The sequence below is a fragment of the Pan paniscus genome, chromosome 16 (assembly GCF_029289425.2).
Source record: "Pan paniscus chromosome 16, NHGRI_mPanPan1-v2.0_pri, whole genome shotgun sequence".
In the NCBI taxonomy this organism is placed as follows: Eukaryota; Metazoa; Chordata; class Mammalia; order Primates; family Hominidae; genus Pan; species Pan paniscus.
In genome coordinates this window covers 72,743,723-72,763,314 of record NC_073265.2, presented here as the reverse complement: position 1 = coordinate 72,763,314, position 19,592 = coordinate 72,743,723, and the positions used below count along the sequence as shown (strand labels likewise).

The 19,592-nt window shown below is 39.7% G+C and overlaps 2 protein-coding genes across 8 annotated transcripts in view; one reads left to right on the top strand and one right to left on the bottom strand.

The window, feature by feature from the left end:
• Positions 1-7,941, top strand: part of TM6SF1 (transmembrane 6 superfamily member 1) — a 29,818-nt gene extending 21,877 nt beyond the window's left edge. For 5 of the 6 annotated variants that reach the window (XM_003815291.6, XM_063596886.1, XM_055098878.2 and 2 more), the window contains one exon: positions 7,064-7,941. In XM_003815291.6, coding sequence (XP_003815339.3) covers positions 7,064-7,255 — 192 coding nt within the window. In that variant the 3' untranslated portion in view covers positions 7,256-7,941. Of the gene's footprint in view, positions 1-1,305; positions 4,840-7,063 lie in introns of those variants that run through there. The other variant, XM_034939301.3, reaches the window with a different exon arrangement.
• The window catches only part of HDGFL3 (HDGF like 3), a 94,088-nt gene that overhangs the window by 15,808 nt on the left and 58,688 nt on the right, over positions 1-19,592 (bottom strand). The window contains exon 6 of one of the 2 annotated variants that reach the window (XM_034939303.4): positions 8,754-9,851. The exons of the other annotated variant lie outside the window; for it this stretch is intronic. Coding sequence (XP_034795194.1) covers positions 9,846-9,851 — 6 coding nt within the window. The 3' untranslated portion in view covers positions 8,754-9,845. Of the gene's footprint in view, positions 1-8,753; positions 9,852-19,592 lie in introns of those variants that run through there. 2 annotated transcript variants of the gene reach the window in all.

The following is a 19,592-nucleotide window of genomic DNA, read 5'->3' as shown; positions in this document are numbered from 1 at the left end:
CCTGCCTGCCTCAGAATAAACAGCACAATGGACACATAATATTATCTTTTGTAATAGCTCTGGAAAAAAAAAAACCCCAATTTAAAGATGAGGAAGCTGAGGCTCAGTCCACCTGAAATTATTTGCCTAAGATTACAGTTATTAAATGGCAGAATAGGTTTATGAAATCCTGTCTGACTCCAAAGCTCATATTCTTCACCATTGTGTTATCTCACCCACCCCATGCAAACAATGAACTATGGCACAGAGTCCTACAGCACAAAAGACTGTATGTAGTACGAGGTGTTGGAGAACCTTGTGGGTGGAAGGCAGTGACATTCTGAGTTGGACTCTGAGGGCCAAGTGGGGCTTTATTAGGCTGAGCCTCTCCAGGGAATAACCCAGGGAAACACTGAGGTGTGGGCATATGCAGCAGGTCTGAGGGCAGAGTAAGCCTTGCCTTTTTTTTTGGCCTGGTTCCTCTGCCTTATTCTCCTGTATCCTTCAGAACAGATGGCCGCATACCCACTTCACTCTTGCCAGCCCTTTCTTTAGAGGATTAGACTGTTCAGTTTGACAGCTGTTCAGTTTGACACCTATTACCTGTGTGCTTTGCCTGCACAATCAGGCCTCCTCTGCCTGCCATGTGCCTGGTCGGCCTGGTACCAGTCCCTGATGCAGGAATGCTAAGTGTCATCAGCCAGCAGGCTGGTTAAAGAGACCAGATGTTGGACCTGGTCAAGTCTCAGGAGACAAATGGAAACAGCAGGAAAACCTAGGCAAAAGCCTAGTCACATGGCCAGGGTCAACAGTCAGGAAGCTTAGGAAGGTCATAGCTTAGAGGAAAATGGGCATGGTAAGCCTGTAGCAATAAGACAAACCCTAATCTGTTGGTGAAGCTAAGCTTGCAGATGGGCACTTATTACTCCAGCCAAGTGGTTCTGAGAAGGGCAGTGTGGACTACAGAGCAGCTGGCAGCCGCAGGGGCATTACCTCGTTCATGTCAGACGTCAGGCATCCTGGGGCTTATCCATCACTGCCCAGTTGATAAGGCAGCCTGAAGCCCCTCTCTTGATGGTGAATGCCCAGATCCAGAGCCTAAGGCTAAGGACCAGATCCTGTAAATGTCAGAAGGATGTTTCTCCCAGCCCAGCAGGTGAAGACAGACTGAGTAAAGAATTATGGGTCTGATTCCCATAGCTCTTGGCTGAGCTTTAATATCTACCCACTTATAGTGTGTAGGCTAAGGAAAAGTTAGAAGCCATGCCGCAACAAAACAATAGATATGACCAGAATACTGAATTACGTTATTTGTTTTGTACTTAGCAAATACTCGCTTATGAAATGGAGTCTCATCTTATGGGAGTATCTGACACATTCATCACAGAAAGCACTCTCCAGCAAGGCACGGTGGCTCACACCTATAATCCCAGCACTTTGGGAGCCCGAGGTGGGTGGATTGCTTGAAGTCAGGAGTTTGAAACCAGCCTGGGCAACATGGTAAAACCCCATCTCTACAAAAAATACAAAAATTAGGCTGGCGTGATGGCATATGCCTGCAGTCCCAGCTACTAGGAAGGCTGAGGTGGGAGGATCGCTTGAACCAGGAGGCAGAGGTTGCAGTGAGCCGAGACTGTGTCACTGCACTCTCCAGCCCAGGTGACAGAGAGAGACCCTGTCTCTCCCACCACCACAAAAAAACAAAACAAAACAAAAATAGGCATTTTTCTGTAACTTTAATCAGCATCTTTGCTTGCTAAAATTGCCATTCTTATTTAGAAGCCTTATGCATTCATGATCCTACTAACTTTACTAAAACTTACTTTTACTGAAACATCTAGTAAACTCTCAAGAATCTATGCAACTTAGTAAGGGAAAAAAAACCACCTTTGAAAAGTTCTAGATCAGTATAGGCCAATGGAAGAAATATTGAGTAGTGGCCAGGCGCAGTGGCTCACACATGTAACCCCAGCACTTTGGGAGGACCAGGCAGGTGGATCACCTGAGGTCAGGAGTTTGAGACCAGCCTGGCCAACATGACGAAACCCCGTCTCTACTAAAAATACAAAAAATTAGCTGGGTGTGGTGGTGGGCATCTATAATCCCAGCTACTTGGGAGGCTGAGGCAGGAGAATTGCTTGAACCTGGGAGGCAGAGGCTGCAGTGTGCCAAGATCACGCCCACTACACTGCAGCCTGGGTGACAGAGCAAGACTGTCTCAAAAAAAAGAAAGAAAAAAGAGTGAGTAGTTATTGGGGCCTTGATTTCAGACCATGTAGGAGTCTGCCAAATCTGCTGCCTTCAGAAATCAAAAGATCAAGGAAAGAGTAAAAGAAGATTGAATAAAATGAAACCAGGACACATTTTAGACCAAAGAGTTCCACTGGGGACTTACTCATAACCCAGGTATCTTTTCATATAAAATGCTAACCATAGGATTAAAGCTGCAAGTGTAATCTGAAAGGCATTATAGGCTGCTTAGATCCACTTATTAGCATTTCCTATCAATTGAAGCATTTTCTCTGCTAAAATATCAATGAAAATGAAAAAAAGCCAAAGCCAGTAGAGTTCATATAGTTAGGAACATAAGCTCTGGAGGTGAACTGGTTCAGATTCTAGCCTGTTGCTGATAAGCACAATGACCTTGGCTACTTTACCTCTCTGATCCTCAGTTTCCTCTTCTGTAAAGTGAGGATAGTAACAGTAGCTTTCTCATGGAATTGCTGTGAGGGCTGGATGAGGTAATATATGTAAAGGGCTTAAAACAGTGTCTGGCACATAACAGCTATGTAACCCTTTGTTGCTATTATTACTGGTAGAAGATTCCCAGTAAGAATTTGGAGATATGCCTTATGTTGTTCCGAAGATTAACCTGAAGACAAACTAATTAAATTAAGTGTATTGTATATAATTACCAAGAAAACAAAGAAACTGGGTGAAAGCTTTGGGACAGACTCACCATGGGCTTGGTAAGGAGCCTGCCATCCCACAGCCAGTGAAGGAGGTTCAGTTACTTCAGTCAGGTGCTGCCCTCAGACTCTCTAACTCCCTGGCTATGTAGGTGCTATGTCATGTCTTTTTCTCACAAAGAGATATGGAAACTTACGTGTGAATAATTTGGTTGTGAAGAGTTAACTCTACTGAAGTAAATTTCTTTATCCTTTTTTTTTTAACTTGAGACAGGGTCTTGCTATGTTGCCCAGGCTGGTCTCAAACTCCTGGACTCAAGTGACCCTCCTGCCTTGGCGTCCCAAAGTGCTGGGATTATAGGTATGAGCCACCACGCTCAGCCTGGAAGTAAATTTCATATGGTTTTTCCCTCATGGAGACGTTAAGAAAAATCTGAAAGTAACAGTTTAGGAAGAACATGGATAGTTGGGATACTAATGCAAATCTTGTTTTCTTCATTTGCTTCTGGTGTGATTCATTGCTAAACATCTTTATTTAGTATTAAATTATACTGATTTAACATCTTTTATGTACTTATCCTTTCATGGAGACACTCACAGTAAAAAGGTCAAAAGGTCAAGAGAATCTAAAAACAAAGGGCCCAGATTTTCTAGAGTCGAGCACCAGATCATGAATGGGTATTTCAGTTTTGTATTTGTGTCTACAGAATAGCCCCAAGTGCTTGACACTGTCTAAGCATGTCACAAACATCACCTCACTGAACCCTCATAACAACCTATGAGGTGGGTTCCACACCTCACCCAAGGCCATACGGCTGGTTTGTGGTGGAGCTGTGATTTGACTCTGGATGTCTAGTTCCAAAGTCAGTGTTCTGAACCAATGAACTATGTTGCTCAGAAAACTCTAAGAAAAGATAACACAGTTCTAGATTAGCTATTTATACTGTATTAGCAAAAGACCCTGGCTATCATCCCAATGGTCACCTAAGTTTTCTGCCTATAACATTCACATGGACATATAACACTCTTTCAGTTCCTCCTTCTGGAACCACGATTAACTTTTTTAGTTATCCTTTACAGATTGTCTCTATACATGTAAGAAAACAGCTCTTAAAATTTAACCTTTGTTCACCTTATTGTCTCATGTGCCATTCCAATCATCCATTCTTAAAAAAAAATCAGAGTATATCTCTTAATTATTTCTGTAAGGTGAAAATGATTTAGAATGAAGCAGAAGAAAAATTATTAGGGACTCAACCTCACATTGCTAAATTCTGGAGAAATTTCTAGGATCAACAACTCATATCTGTAATCCTGGGCCTCCTGTTAATTCAGCAGCACTGAGTTCACTGAGCCACCTGACCCCAGCACAGGCTCAGGCTGAGCTCTTCAGGTCCTGCCATGAGAGGCCTTGTGCTGCTGGGAACATCACCCAGGAGAAAACCTGCAGCCCTTTATTAGCTATGTGCTTGGGAAGAGAAAACTCCTCAGGTGAGACTGTTTTTCTGAACTTCAGAACCCTGAACACTTAACATCCTATGCCTTAGGAGAAAGCTATGGTCAGGTGCTCACTCAGCTGGAAGTGTGGCCACCATAAGTACATCCATTAGGACTATGAGCAGTACTAGGAGCTGCACACAACTGGCCTTAGAGTTCTTCTCTCACATACAAATGCCTCTTTTGATTATGAATGTTAAAATTTTTGTGCCTTGTTTAATAATTCTGAATAAAGAGGCCTACTAAAATACATACAAAACTAGAGAAATGCTTTGTAGACCCTTTTTGTATTTTGACAGTCACAAGTCCATTGTTGTTGAACGTTTATTGAGCTCTAACAATGTGACAGGTGCCACACAAAACATTAGACACAGTACCTGCCCAGTGGGCTTACAATCTAATCTAAGGACATGAATCTTTTTTTTTTTTTAAAGACAGAGTCTCACTCTGTCACCCAGGCTGGAGTGCAGTGGCACAATCTTGGCTCACTGCAACCTCCACTCCCCGGGTTCAAGCAATTCTCCTGCCTCAGCCTCCCGAGCAGCTGAGATTACAGGCATCTGCCACCACGCCCGGCTAATTTTTTGTATTTTTTAGTAGAGATGGGGTTTCACTATGTTGGCCAGGCTGGTCTTGAACTCCTGACCTCAGGTGATCCACCCGCCTTGGCCTCCCAAAGTGCTGGGATTACAGGCGTGAGCCACTGCGCCCGGCCGTGATTCACTTAATGTTGCCATGAGTTTGCTGTTCATGAAAATGAGGTATTAACTGCACTGGTTAGTGCAGGAAAAGAGCCTACGGAATCACTGACTTTTTACACAGGCTCCCCTATGCAAGTAGGCACAACTGCTCATATTTATTCTCTCAAAGTATGGTTGGCATTTCCCCAAATTTGGTGATTTTGTGATGTGTACAAGTATCTATAAAGACAGAACCACCAAACCCAGATTTCTGAGAACCAGGGATCAAATTTGGCTTCCAGTCCAGAAGAAAATGCTTGGTTATATATTCAGAAAAACACTATTATTCAAAACAGGCCCTAAGGAAAAACAGTACAGGAGCCATGCTCCTGCTCAGAGCTCCTAGAATGTCCAGAAAGCACCTCCTCAGGGCAGCCCTGAAAGTGCCCTTTACTCTCAAGGCTTTTTTGTCCTCGGAGCCCAGAGATGCAAATACATTTGCTGGGGTCTGCCTGGGCATCTACCCAGGGGAGGTGTATCTGAGGGCCGAGTCCTCTCAGTGCCTCATGGATCACAATGTAGACAATCCACGTGCTGGTCCTTGGCAATACATCATGCTAATTTAATTTATATCTCCAGAGTAGCAAAAATGTACCACAGATCTCCAGAATATATCAGGAATTTGTAAAAATGCAGCCCATTAAAATATCTGCCACTGATAAAAAATTCATAAAGATGCTGCTTAAAAAAACTTGTCCTTTTCTTGTCATGGTGAAGTCAAGTAAGTAACACCTTTATCTGTGAAATCACTCAGCAGAATAAATTGGTTTCATATGGAAGGAAATGTAAAATAACTTATATGTATTTAAAGCAAATTATCTAGTTCTTCATTCTTGTTACTTCTATGCCTTCTCTATAGTGCAGTCTTTTGTCTCTTTGATCCTGATGAACTGATAATTTACTACTTATTACATTTAGATTCCCAATCCTTTATTCATGTGTATCTTGAATTTCAGCAAGATATGAAAATGCAGACTCCAGGGGTACATTTTGTAATGATACAAGCCTTCTGAGGAAATTTTCTGACAGGAGCTTTTAATCCTGCTGTGGTCTGTCTTACCCTTTCCAATACAGTTTTCCTCTGTGCTTGCGAAAAATATCAAAAAAGACCAATTGGCACATTCTGAATGTGTTTTCTGAACAAGTATATAAGTAGAGAGGGAGGCCATTTTGCAAATGTGGATAATGCTGACAAGTCATACTTCTAAATAAATTATAATTTGATTTAAAAAGGTTGCCTGCATGTACATTTGCCATTTTACAAAGAGCAACCGTACTCCTACCTCCACCCAAGTTGGTAACAACCTTATCTTACAAACAACCCTTAATATTTTAAAAGCTGCAGAAAACAAATACATGAATAAATGAATAAACAAAAAACACATAGGGAAAGGGTATGAGCTCTTGCTCCAAGGAGTAGATGAAAGACTGATAAATGAAGCTGAGGTCCCCCTAGTGCTTCCCTTTCAATAGTTTGTTATGCTAAAAATATTTGTTTTTTAAAACTCTGCGCTTTCTTCATTTTTATTGGAACACAATTTGTGAACCACAACTGAGTCTGTATGTAGGATCTCCAGAACACAAATCAGAAAAAAATTTGAGATTTTATTCAGATTTTTCTATTAGATTGAGCCACTAATGTTCAGTAAGGGGCACTTGATGGTTAAAAAACACAACTGGCATGATAAAACTACACTAAATAATATCTACTTTATTTGAACAGTCATATCAAGAATGGCCCTAAATTTAATCAAGGACTAAATTTAATGAAAGTCTCTGACATTAAAGACTCTGGATTGTTTGAAGGTATTTTGCCTGCAGGTGAGACTGGTTTTGAGGGCACAGAAACGTAGCCTCAATGAACCATTCAGAACTCATCATGCATCCAACTGAACACGTTTCATGCTTACCCAATTTTTTTTTTTTTAAATGCAACAGGCTCAGTTTTCTCACATTGGTGCATCTCTTCATGCTAGAACTGCTTATGTCTACAGAGTCCCTGAAGAAGCAAAAATCCTTTTTTTAGCATTAAACATAGCATATGGAGTTCTTCCTCAGCTCTTGGCCTATCGTTGTATCTACAAACCAGAGTTCTTCATAAAAACAAAGGCAGAAGAAAAAGTGGAATAAAAATATTACTTCATGTTCCTCCTTTCTAAATTACTAACTTTTGTTATACTGGTACTGATATTTTGTCCCATTTCACTCTCTTCTCATACGTGAGTACTTAAGAATATGTACATTCTTGCTCTGCACTGTATGTGTGAGCTATATGGTATTGTGTAAATTTTTTTTGAAGGAAAATGGAAATTCTTGAGAAACAGTTTGTTTAAAGAAATATATTCAAAATCATTTGTGAATAAACTTGATCATCCATCTCAATATTGTTTGACATATAAAATAATTATAAGTGTAAAAAATTACAATTTAGTGCCAACAGTAGTGAGCATGAAATGAAACTATTCAAAAGAGAATACGGCCTGTGCATATTAAAAAATTCAAAACAGTGAATGCAGACTGGAGGAGTAACTTTTGCAAATAAGATGAATATGCTTCATTATTAAACTCAATATAAAAGGCAAATCATCAGAATATTTTTAAATGTTGTTTGAAAAATGTTTTCCCAAGGAAAGTTTATTATTTGCTGCTGTTTTAAGAAAATTACTTTTACTATTTTGTGTGAATTTAAACAGCTAAATAGGGATCAGTAACTTTATCTCTATCCTTAATGAACACTTGTTTTATTGGTGGCTGGAAATATTTCTATTGTATTTCTGTGTATATTTTAAATAAAATTATTTTTGGCCTCTTATAAAGACAAATCTTATTAAATTTGAAACATTTCATATATACACATAAAACGCTTTTAAAGAAAATTTGTGAGTTGTATATTCCAATTCAAAATGTCATCTACATTCCCCTTATGTTTCAGTGTGAGCAATGAAGAGGTCTTTTGAATTAAATTTCATTAATTAAAAAATACATTCAAATATTCAAAATTAAAAAGGACCTTTTAAGGAAGAAGTATTAGATTGACATCCCTACTATCTTTTTATGAACTTTTCATGTTTGGGATTGTATGTTGAGTATACTAGAGAAAATCAGTATTCACTAAATGAAAGAAACACACCAAAAATACAAACAGCCACCTCCTCACTGTGCCCTGGAATGATAAATGGACTGGTGCTTTCATACCCTTAGCTGCCATCATCACCATCATCATTATTAATGGCCCTAGGCTTTTAGGTCTGCTCACATTTTCTCATGTTTTTATTAGCTCTCATCAAGAAAACCAAAAGAAAATGGGATACAAATCAATGCATGGATAATATCAAGTTACAAAATCTAGGGTCCACTGGGCTGGTAAATATGTAAGTGTAAGCAAATCATGTAGTCATCTCCCCATCATCCCCTACAGTGTTTTCAAATAATCTAAAACCCAGAGAGTGTTTAAAAAAAAAAGAAAGAAAGAAAAAGAAAAACCCTCACCTGCACTTGATTCTATTGTCAGCTTGCTGTGAACAATTTTTGCTTTAATATATGAATTACATTAATACCTCACGTTACATATATGAAGCCAAATTACACTAACTTAGTTTGCTTACAACCTCAAATCTTACTCCCAGTACACATTCCAATAAATTTATTCTGTAAAAACAATACATTTTTTTGTTTTTGATTTTTTTACAGTAAACTTTTCAACTACAAACCTTGAATACGCGAAAGATGTTCCAAGGACAAGCATTAACAGGATTGATAAAACCCAAACTGACTAAATGTGTTCTCACAATATAAGCTGGCATAAAAATAAATAAAATTCTCTATTATCACAATAGCAACAATAATGTACACATAATAATGGTTTAAGGATGAATATTAACTATTCTAATTGTAGTTCCAAAAGAAAACAGTTTATTTTAAAAGTCTACATTTAAAAGTCAATGCTTTGTCTGGTTTCCCATAGGGCTGTTGCTGATTCCAGCTTTAAAATGTAAAGTATCCACCTTGAGTGCTTAGCTCAAAATTGTATTGGCACTGGGAAAAAAATAAATCATTGCCTTTATTTTGGAGTAACACAAAAAGACTCACTAACTTCACATATAGAAACTTAGTTTGTGTACATAACAATATGAATTTTGAGAAGTATAAGCTGTCAACTAGCTATTTCTAATACGGAATAGATATTTTACAATATGGTTAAACTTTACACGTGGCCTCAAAACTGAAGGACAATTTTAATTTCGTCTTCAATATACCAACGTTATGTATTTAGGAATTAATTCCTGGGTTCTGTCACAGAGAGGAAATCCCATTCTTAAGCATTATGTTGAGTGGTCATCTAAAAAATGTTAATTTATATTTAACTGAGTGTTTGATGATGGTGGGGTCAAGGCAGGAAAACGATGATCATAACTGCCTTGATAAAAGGATCCTAGACATGTATAAGTCTGCGCAAAAATCTTGATAATCCTTAGTGGTTAAGGGCAACTTCATGCAACCAAATAACATGAAATTAAATCAGTAACTTTTAAAAAAGGCTAAAATGTCTTTTCCCCCCGAAACACAACAGAGAGGAATATGAATAATGTACATACAAACTGGGGTTCTGTCAATGACAACAAGGACTATGTGTTGGTTCATATCAAATCCAAGAATATTAGACAACCAAACATATAACCTTCTTGTGGTTTCTCTTAATATGCAGCATTCATTATGGTAGTTAGGTCTGTAAAAAAAAAAAAAAGAAAGAAAACAAGCCTTTAGATGATTTAGGATACTAACAATGAGAGCTATCCACACCTAGATAGTACATAATTGGGTTTTCTGAAATTTTAATATGCACTGCAGCATTAACAATACTTACTGAGCAAGAGCAGCTTCTGTGGCTTTGCTTTAGACCTGTCAGTGCAAAAAGTTAAAGGAAATACTAGGGTATTTTTAGTGTCCCATAGAAAAAAATTATAAACCTTGTCTACTGTCTGTTAGGACAGAGTGCAGCAGTGCACATTCTACAATTCTAGGACTATGTTTATTGCTGGAATACATCATCAGTGGAGAAATTGATATAATCTATCTTTGTGAGGACATTCTTCAGAAAGAAAGGTAAGCTGTGTAAAATTTAAAAAGCACTTAGAGTGTGCACCAATTAATCTTCAGAATATTTATAACTTAATTACTTGTGACACATAGCTCAAACAAATGTAGAAGTTAATCACGATGTACAAAGTCTCTGACTTCTTGCTTTTAAAAAAAACATAAAGGATAAGAGGAAGCCTAGATTTCTTTTAAAATTTAGATGGCATCCGTGTGACAAACAGAAAATAAAACATTTGTTTCATAAAAGAATTATGTTTCTATTTGGGTCCCACTTTAAATTGTGTCTGGTTCTATTTCCCCAAAAGGATGCTATTTTTTCCCCCTCATCATTAACCCAAATATATTAAACCCCCTAGTAATACCCTCATGGGATGAATGAAAGAGGGAACTCAGCCCTCAAATATTTTTTCTAAAAACAGCCTGCTTCCACTCTTAATTTCACTAAATGAATGAACATGTTTGTAAGCACATGTGCACACTGATGGGTATGTTCTCATTCAGACAGCCCAACATGTATACTAAATGGTATATATTATAATAAACGATTCCAGGACCTTCAAAGGAGAGAGTTACCAAAACTTCCATCCCCCTAAGATGGCAGAAATATACTTTTTATCCTTCTGTCCCTATTAAAATGAGGAAGTAAATCTTTAAAAAAAAAAGTTTGAAATTTGTGAACTTAAAAAATGGAGTGCCTGGTGACTCCTAATTATTTCTTAACAAAAACACCAGTTATAAGATTATACTCACAGATACTTTGGAGGATCTTCCTCCCTTGTGAAGGAGGAAGACACCCATTAGAACAATGAAAAATTGTTAGTCAACCAAAGAAACTTTTTTTTTTTTGAGACAGAGTCTCGCTCTGTCACCTAGGCTGGAGTACAATGGCGTGATGTGAGCTCACTGCAACCTCCACCTCCCTGGTTCAAGTGATTCTCCTGCCTCAGCCTCCTGAGTAGCTGGGATTACAGGTGTGTGCCACCATGCCCGGCTAATCTTTGTATTTTTAGTAGAGATGGGATTTCACCACGTTGGTCAGGCTGGTCTCAAACTCCTGACCTTGTGATCTGCCTGGCTCGGCGGCCTCCCAAAGTGCTGGGATTACAGGCGTGAGCCACCGTGCCTGGCCGAAACCTTCTTTAACAATGTTTTCTTATTATTACTGTGAAAGGCAATAAATTCTATGTTTATCTTGGTAGAATAATCACAGTAAAAACTACTCAATCCACATCAAAGAATATTTTTGGAACAGGTGGTCCCATGGCAGCCTCATAGTAGTATTAATACCCCAAACAAAGTGAAGGGAGCACCAAGAATGTGACTATAGTTTTAAGGACATGCTTTTTGTGGTCTTTAAACAAGGTGCTGTCAAATGGGTGCTTTGTAAAAGCAAATTACAAAATCTGAGATTAAAAAATTCTCATACCATAATCACTTTGCATCTATGTATTGAAAACTGCATCTTGCTAATTCATCATGGTATATATTCTGGACATGGTACTCTGACTGTCTCCTAGATCTGAAGTCTCCTCTGAGTAAGTAGCCACAAGTGGTTCCTTATGCACTGGTTGCCATGCACCCCTATATTAGATAATGGCTGGAGAATCCAATCGGATTCTCTCTGGAGGTATCTAAATGTGAGGCACACTGAGAGGCTATAGGGTGGCAGCAAAACTGAAGGATACCCAGAACACTGTAAGCAGAAGCTATGAAACAACAGAAGCCGTAAGGATCTTTTCAAGGAGTACCATTTTGATATGAAGGAATGATAATATTCAATATGGCTATGCAGACTCGGCAATTTGGCACGTTATAACAAATAAGTAACTTATTACTTGCAGAAAAACAACTGTTTTTTGCCAATGATAAAATATGAGTGTTCAGTGAAAACTAGAATTTCAAATCCTCCATGACTGACAGTTTTCCAATATTTAAAGACTTTTTTTTTAGAGACAGGGTCTTGCTCTTGTGCCCATGCTAAGTGTAGCGGTGTGATCACAGCTCACTGCAGCCTTGAACTCCTGGCCTCAAGCTATCCTCCTGCCTCAGCCTATCAAAGTGCTGGGGTTACAGGTGTGAGCCACCAAACTTGGCCCCAATACTTAAAGACTTTTCTGATGAGATAGGTAGTGATATTAAAAATGTGATTAAAAACATTTTGTACTGAAATGAGTGAATATTTGGAAGACCCAAGTAATTCAGAAAACCTATATTTTCTAACTGGGGGAAAGCTATTCAAAGCGCTAGACAAACAGGCATATGAAGAAAAGCTCAGTATCGCTGATCATTAGAGAAATGCAAATCAAAACTGCAGTGACATACCATTTCACACAACTCAATGGCTATTACTAAAAAGTCAAAAAATAACAGATGCTGGCAAGGTTGCAGAGAAAAGGGAATGCTTATATGCTGTTGGTGGGAGTGTAAATTAGTTCAACCATTGTGGAAATCAGTAGGGCAATTCCTCAAAGAGCTAAAAATAGAACTACCATTCAACCCAGCAATCCCATTACTGCTTATATACCCAAAGTAATATAAATCATTCTACCATAAAGACACATGCATGAGAATGTTCACTGCAGCACTCGCTATATACAATAGTAAAGAAATGGAATCAACCTAAATGCCCATCAATGACAGATTGGATAAAGAAAATGTGGTACATATATACCATGGAATACTATGCAGCCATTAAAAAGAGTGAGAGCATGTCTTTTGTGGGAACATGCATAGAGCTAGAGGCCATTATCCTTAACAAACTAACACAGGAACAGAAAACCAGATACCACGTGTTCTTGCTTATAAGTGGAAGCTAAATAATGAGAACTCATGGACACAAAGAGGGGAACAATGGACACTAGGGCCTACTGGAGGGTAAAGGAGAGGAGGGAGAGGATCAGAAAAAGTAACTATTGGATACTAGGCTTAGAACCCAGGGTAACAACAAACACCTGTGACATGAGTTAACCTTTAATAATAAATCTGCACATGTACTCCCTGAAGTTTAAAAAAAAAGCAAGACAGTTAAGATACTCATATCACCATTTTTCAATTAAATATCTGTATAATACCAGATTTTCTTCATATACCTTCAACCACAATTACATATTACAATAAAGAGAATGCAGAAATAGATATGAGGATCTAGTTGTCTTCTATCAAATCAGACATTAAAAAGATTTGCAAAAATGTAAAAATGTCATTCTGCAAACTTTTCTGTGAAATGTTATTTTCATAAAAATGCTATTTAAGTAATGGATTTATTATATTAAATGAATTAAGTATTTTTAAAATTTGTTTTTATTTCTAATTAAATAAATATCATTAACGATCACATATATAAACAAAACTCTTTGGGGCCCTCAATAACTTTTTTTTTTGAGACAGAGTCTTGCTCTGTCACCCAGGCTGGAGTACAGTGGCACAATCTCAGCTCACTGCAATCTCCGCCTCCCAGGTTTAATCAATTCTGCCTCAGCTTCCTGAGTAGCTGGGATTACGGGCACATGCCACCACGCCCAGCTAATTTTGTATTTTTTGTAGAGATGGGGTTTCACCATGTTGGCCAGGCTGGTGTTGAACTCCTGACCTCAGGTGACCCACCCACCTTGGCCTCCCAAAGTGTTGAGATTACAGGCCCCTTAAAGGGGGCCAGGTGCAGTGACTCACGCCTGTAATCCAAGCACTTTGGGAGGCTGAGGCAGGCGAATCACTTGAGGTCTGGAGTTCGAGACCAGCCTGGCCAACGTGGTGAAATCCTAACTACGAAAAACACAAAATTGGCCAGGCGTGGTGGCACGTGCCTGCAATCCCAGCTACTCAGGAGGCTGAGGCAGGAGGATCGCTTGAACCCAGGAGGCGGAGGTTGCAGTGAGCCAAGATCGTGCCACTGCACTCCAGCCTGGGCGACAGAGCGAAACTCCATCTCAAACAAACAAACTTTTAATGGTATTAAAGAGGTCCTGAGACCAAGAATAAATGAGAGTAAACGGTGAGAGGTAAGACTGCAAAGATAAACTGGGGTCAGCTGTGAAAGGCATTGTATGACGGAACAAGGAACGCAGACTTAATCTTGTGGGGCACTGGGGAGATATAAGGCAGCAGCCACTATATTGTAGAAAGAACGGGTTCAGGGTCAGAAGAATAAAGGCATGGCCACATGGTAAATCGTTACAGTAAACATTGTAGCTATCATTCCAATGTTTATCCTCTGTCCCTCCCTCCATTTGTGTGGTAGCCTTGTGTTTTGTTTGTTTGTTTGTTTTTAATGATATAAGACTTTATTGTCATTTGAGGGTCTGTTTTCCAAATAATCTCTAGTAAATATATTGGAATAATTACAAATTTTAAGTCCCAACTTACCGATACGGCACGATTCTCAGACCTTCCCCTCCACTGACTGCCAGGCAATCGTTAGCACCAGACAAGGCTGCCCACCACTAGTATCTTTCACTGCAGCCCTCCTGGGCTCAAGCAATTCTCCCGCCTCAGCCCCCCAAGTAGTTGGGACTACAGGCGGATGCCATAGCTGTGTGGTAACCTTGTGATTTAGCGACCTGAATCCAGCTCCAGGGGTGTGGAGAACCTGAATGGTGTGAGCCAGTTCTAATCCTCTTGTATCAGTAGTTGGTTTAGGGATAGGTAGCCTTCTGATATAGTCTCCAATGATTCCTGCCTCCGGTATCTCTACATCACATTCTTGTGTAATCACCGCCCCTTTAGTGTGGGCTGGACCTAGTGACTTGCTTGTAATAAACAGAATGAAGCAAAAGTGATGGGATGTCACTTCTGAGATTAGGTTACAAAAGACTGACTTCTGTTTGCCAGCACTCTCTCTTACTGACACTTTACTGCTTACTCTGATGAAGCCAGCTTCCATGCTGTGAGCTGCCTCATGGTGAGATCCATGGGGCAAGGCATCAGAGGAGGCCTCTGGGAAACAACTCATGAGGAACTGAGGCCTCCAGTCCAACAACCGTGAGGAGCTGAATCCTGCCAGGAACAATTTGAGTGATCTTAGAAGAGGATCCATCCCCAGTTGAGCCTTAAGATGATCTGAGTTCCTGCTGACACCTGGACTGCATTTTGGTAACTCAGTTCCTTTTGCAAGAGACCCAGAGACAGAGGATTTAGCAAGTTGCACCTGAATGGACTCTTGATGAGTCTTGAAAAGATGAGATAATAAATGCTGCTTTAAGTCACTAGGTTTCAGTTACATGGCAATAGATAACTAATACAGCAGGTGTAAGCCAATCAGTGCATGGTGTCCTCCTGGCCACAGATGAGTAACTTTCACCTTCTATCCATATGAATCGAAGGAACTCCAAGCATTCTAGATAAGGGCGCCTGCTCCTTTCTGTCTCCTTCTGCTAGTGGCAGAAGGGAGGAAGTACTCAGAAAGCCTCTGGGAGCAAAAAGGGACCCTCGTAAAAATCTCTTCTTTCTTTCCCTTAACAATATGCATAACATCAACCCATCATCTGCTTTGAGACCATCAGGCTTTTTATCATTATGCCCTTTATCCTAGCTTACTCTGGATACTACAAGATGGGCTCCAGAGCACCCATCACTTCCTGAACTCATATCCCCAGTCAGCTTTGCACAGGTCCTTTTACGGCCTCATTTCTTAACAGAACCCCCAACCCCATTCTTTAATCTCTTCTACTGGGCCCCCTGAAAACCACAGTTAGCCATTAGCAAAACTCCTATATTCTCAATTTGAATTTCCAAGAAATTCCACTCAACAACTTGTTCTAACTAAAACCTGTTTTCTTCTAAGGGCAGTGCTGCCTCTTTCCCTGTAACCCTCTCAAATGGTAGCTCTGTTCTCTCCCACAGCTCTTGTACTACCACTTGCCCTGGAGGTGGAGAAGGTGTCCTTCTTGCTCCTCCCTACTATTTATAAGCTATTCATTCTCTCCCCTGTGCCCTACACTCCCTGAAAATAAAAGCCTCCCAGTTTTGAATCTCAGTGTAAGCTACTCCCCTCCTTCCTGCAATCATCTACAGACTCCCTGGATTATTCTCCTTACTCTTTAAAGATTTCACTTCTGGCCCTCTGTCATTCATCGTAATTCCTGTGATTTCAATATCTACATAGATTATCTTTCTAACATTCTGGTATCTCAGTTCCTTGGTGTCCTCTCTGCCAAAGATCTTGTCTTCTAAGACCCTACCTCAGTCACTCGCTCCCATGGTTTGTTCTTTCTCTTTTTTTTCTCTCTCTCTCCCTTTCTTCTTCCTCTTTTTTTTTTTTTTTTTTTTGAGATAGAGTCTCACTCTGCCGCCCAGGTTGGAATGCAGTGGCTCGATCTTGGCTCACTGCAACCTCTGCCTCCCGGGTTCAAGCGATTTTCATGCCTCAGCCTCCCGAGTACCTGTGACTACAGGTGTGCACCACCATGCCCAGCTAATTTTTGCATTTTTAGTAGAGACAGGTTTCACCATATTGGCCAGGCTGCTCTCAAACTCCTGACCTCAGGTGATCGGCCCACCTCAGCCTCCCAAAGTCCATGGTTCTTTCTTAAAACAAGTGATTCACAACCACTGGGAGTAACTGTAAATACTGTCTTAAGCCACTGTTTTGAAAGCAAAATTATGTAGGCATTTTAGGTTATTACTAAGAACTCTGGGGTTCTACTGGCATTTAACGCACAGGACCATGGGTACTAAATGTCTTGTGATGTAGACAGTGCTCGTACAATGAAGAATTAAGTGTCCCACTGGAAATACTAGTAGCACCTGCACTGTCATCGGCAACTACTGCAACCTTTCCATGATTCTATTCAAATACCTCACTCTTCTATCACCATTTATATTTCCAGCTCATACTCAAACTCTGTTGACTCTCTCCCTTTCTCATTTACATCTTTCCTCTTAACATATGTTGGATTCCATGGTCCATTGTTATAATCCTTGTACACATCCTTGATTCCCTGGCCTCTAATCTTCTTTACCCTACTCTCTGCGAAAACCTTAATTCTAGTTAAATTCAATTATCTGTCCTCTCTGTGACTGAATAATTGAATATGCCTGGAGAAAAACACACAACCATTGTGACCCCTCTCACTTCAAATTCAAGACCACTGGTCTCAAGCAAGCCTTTAGTATTACCTGGCAATTCAACTTCATTTCCCAAGTTCATTCATTCTCTTATTCTTCTAAATGACTATTTTGTACCTTTTTCTCTCTCTTGAATCTTCCAACATTTTTTCCTATTCTCAGTCTCAAATGCTAACCTTGTTCCTTAAGAAAATAGAAGCAATCAGGTAAGAATTTCTACAAGCTCTCACCCCAAGTATCTACTTACCTGTATCCGTGCCCAAATACTCTGCCTTTCCTTCCAATTTAATGGATGAACCAAGGTAGCCCCTCCAGATGTGCACCAGATCTTATACCTTCTTTCTTTTTTTTTTTGAGACAGAATCTCGCTCTGTCACCAGGCTGGAGTGCAGTGATGTAATCTCAGCTCACTGCAACCTCCACCTCCCGGGTTCAAGTGACTTTAGTGCCTCAGCCTCCCGAGTAGTTGGGACTACAGGCGCGCACCACCACACTCAGCCAATTTTTGTATTTTTAGTATGGTGTATTTTCACCATGTTGGCCAGGATGGTCTCGATCTCTTGACCTCGTGATCCATCTGCCTCGGCCTCCCAAAGTGCTGGGACTACAGGTGTGAGCCACCGCACCTGGCCCTACCTTCTTGCTTTCTAAAGGACACTGCTTCAGCAATTCTTTCTTACATTATCATTTTGTGATCATTTCTGACTTGGATCATTCTTACTAGCATATGTAAATTCTCTCATCAAGAAAAAAAAAGACCTTCCTTGAACTTCTATCCCAGACCATGACTATTAAATATTTGAAAACTAAAACTATTCAATTAGCCCTACATGATATCAGGACTCATTATAAAGCTACTATAATTAAGAGAGTGTGGTATTGACCAACAGAACAGAATAGAGAACCCAGAGAGAGACCTATGAATATACGACAGATGCACTGCGGATCAGAGAAAAAAGGAAGGACTATGCAATAAATGGTGCTGGTTCAAATGGTTATGCTTAAACAAGACAGAAAAATGCTAGCCATAAAAGGAAAGTCTGATAAAGCTGACTACAATACAATAAAATTTAAAAAGTCTGATTGCTAAAAATATCAGAAAGAAATTGAATAGACAAGCCATAAACTTGGAGAGGATATCTGCAAGAAATGTGATGATCCATGTTAGTTAGGATCTAGAGTATATAGAGAAGTCCTACAAATCAGTAAGAAATGAAATCCAATAAGAAAATGGGCAAAACCCAAAACACACGCTGTACAGAAGAGAAAACATGGGTGGTCAATAAACATGAAAGGCAGCTCAACCTTATCATTAATCAGAGAATTATAAATTAACACTATAATGACCATTTTATACTCACTATATTGGCAAGAATTAAAAAGCCTGACTATGCCAAGTTAATCACAGGGAACTCTTCCACACCTCTGGTGAGAATGTCCAACTACTAAGGAAAATAATTTGGCATTATCTTGTAAAGTTAAAATCCATCAACTCACGGCTCAGTATTTTCAGTTCTAGTTACATATCCTAAATAAACTCTTGTACACGTATACTAGGAGACAGGCATGAGAATGCTCACAGCCACACAGTTCATAATAATTGCAAAAAGCTGGCCAGGCACAGTGGCTCACACCTGTAATCCCAGCACTTTGGGAGGCCGAGGCAGGCAGATCACGAGGTCAGGACATCGAGACCACCCTGGCTAACACGGTGAAACCCCGTCTCTACTAAAAATACAAAAAAATTAGCCAGGCGTGGTGGTGGGTGCCTGTAGTCCCAGCTACTTGGGAGGCTGAGGCAGGAGAATGGTGTGAACCTGGGATGCAGAGCTTGCAGTGAGCCGAGATCGCACCACTGTACTCCAGCCTGGGTGACAGAGCGAGACTCCGTCTCGAAAAAAAAAAAAATAATAATAATAATTGCAAAAAGCTGGAAACAACCCAACTGCCCATCAATAGGAGACTGGATAAATAAGTTGTGGTATACCCATAAAACTGAATATTATACAGTAGTTAAAATAGACTACTGCTACACATAACCACATGAAGGAATCTTGGGAAAACAGTGCTGAGTGAATGTCTTAAGTTTTTAAAAAGCTAAAAATAAGTAATACTAAACAATATACTGTTTATACACCTATATGTTAGGCATGGGCAAACATTTCAAAAAGAAAAGGAAATAATACAACATTAGTGCTCATCTCTGGGTAGGAAGAGGGACTGGAAAGAATACGTAAATAGATACAAGTTAATTGTGATGTTCTAGTTTTTAGGTTCGGTGGTAGGGTCACTTTATAGCTTTATAACC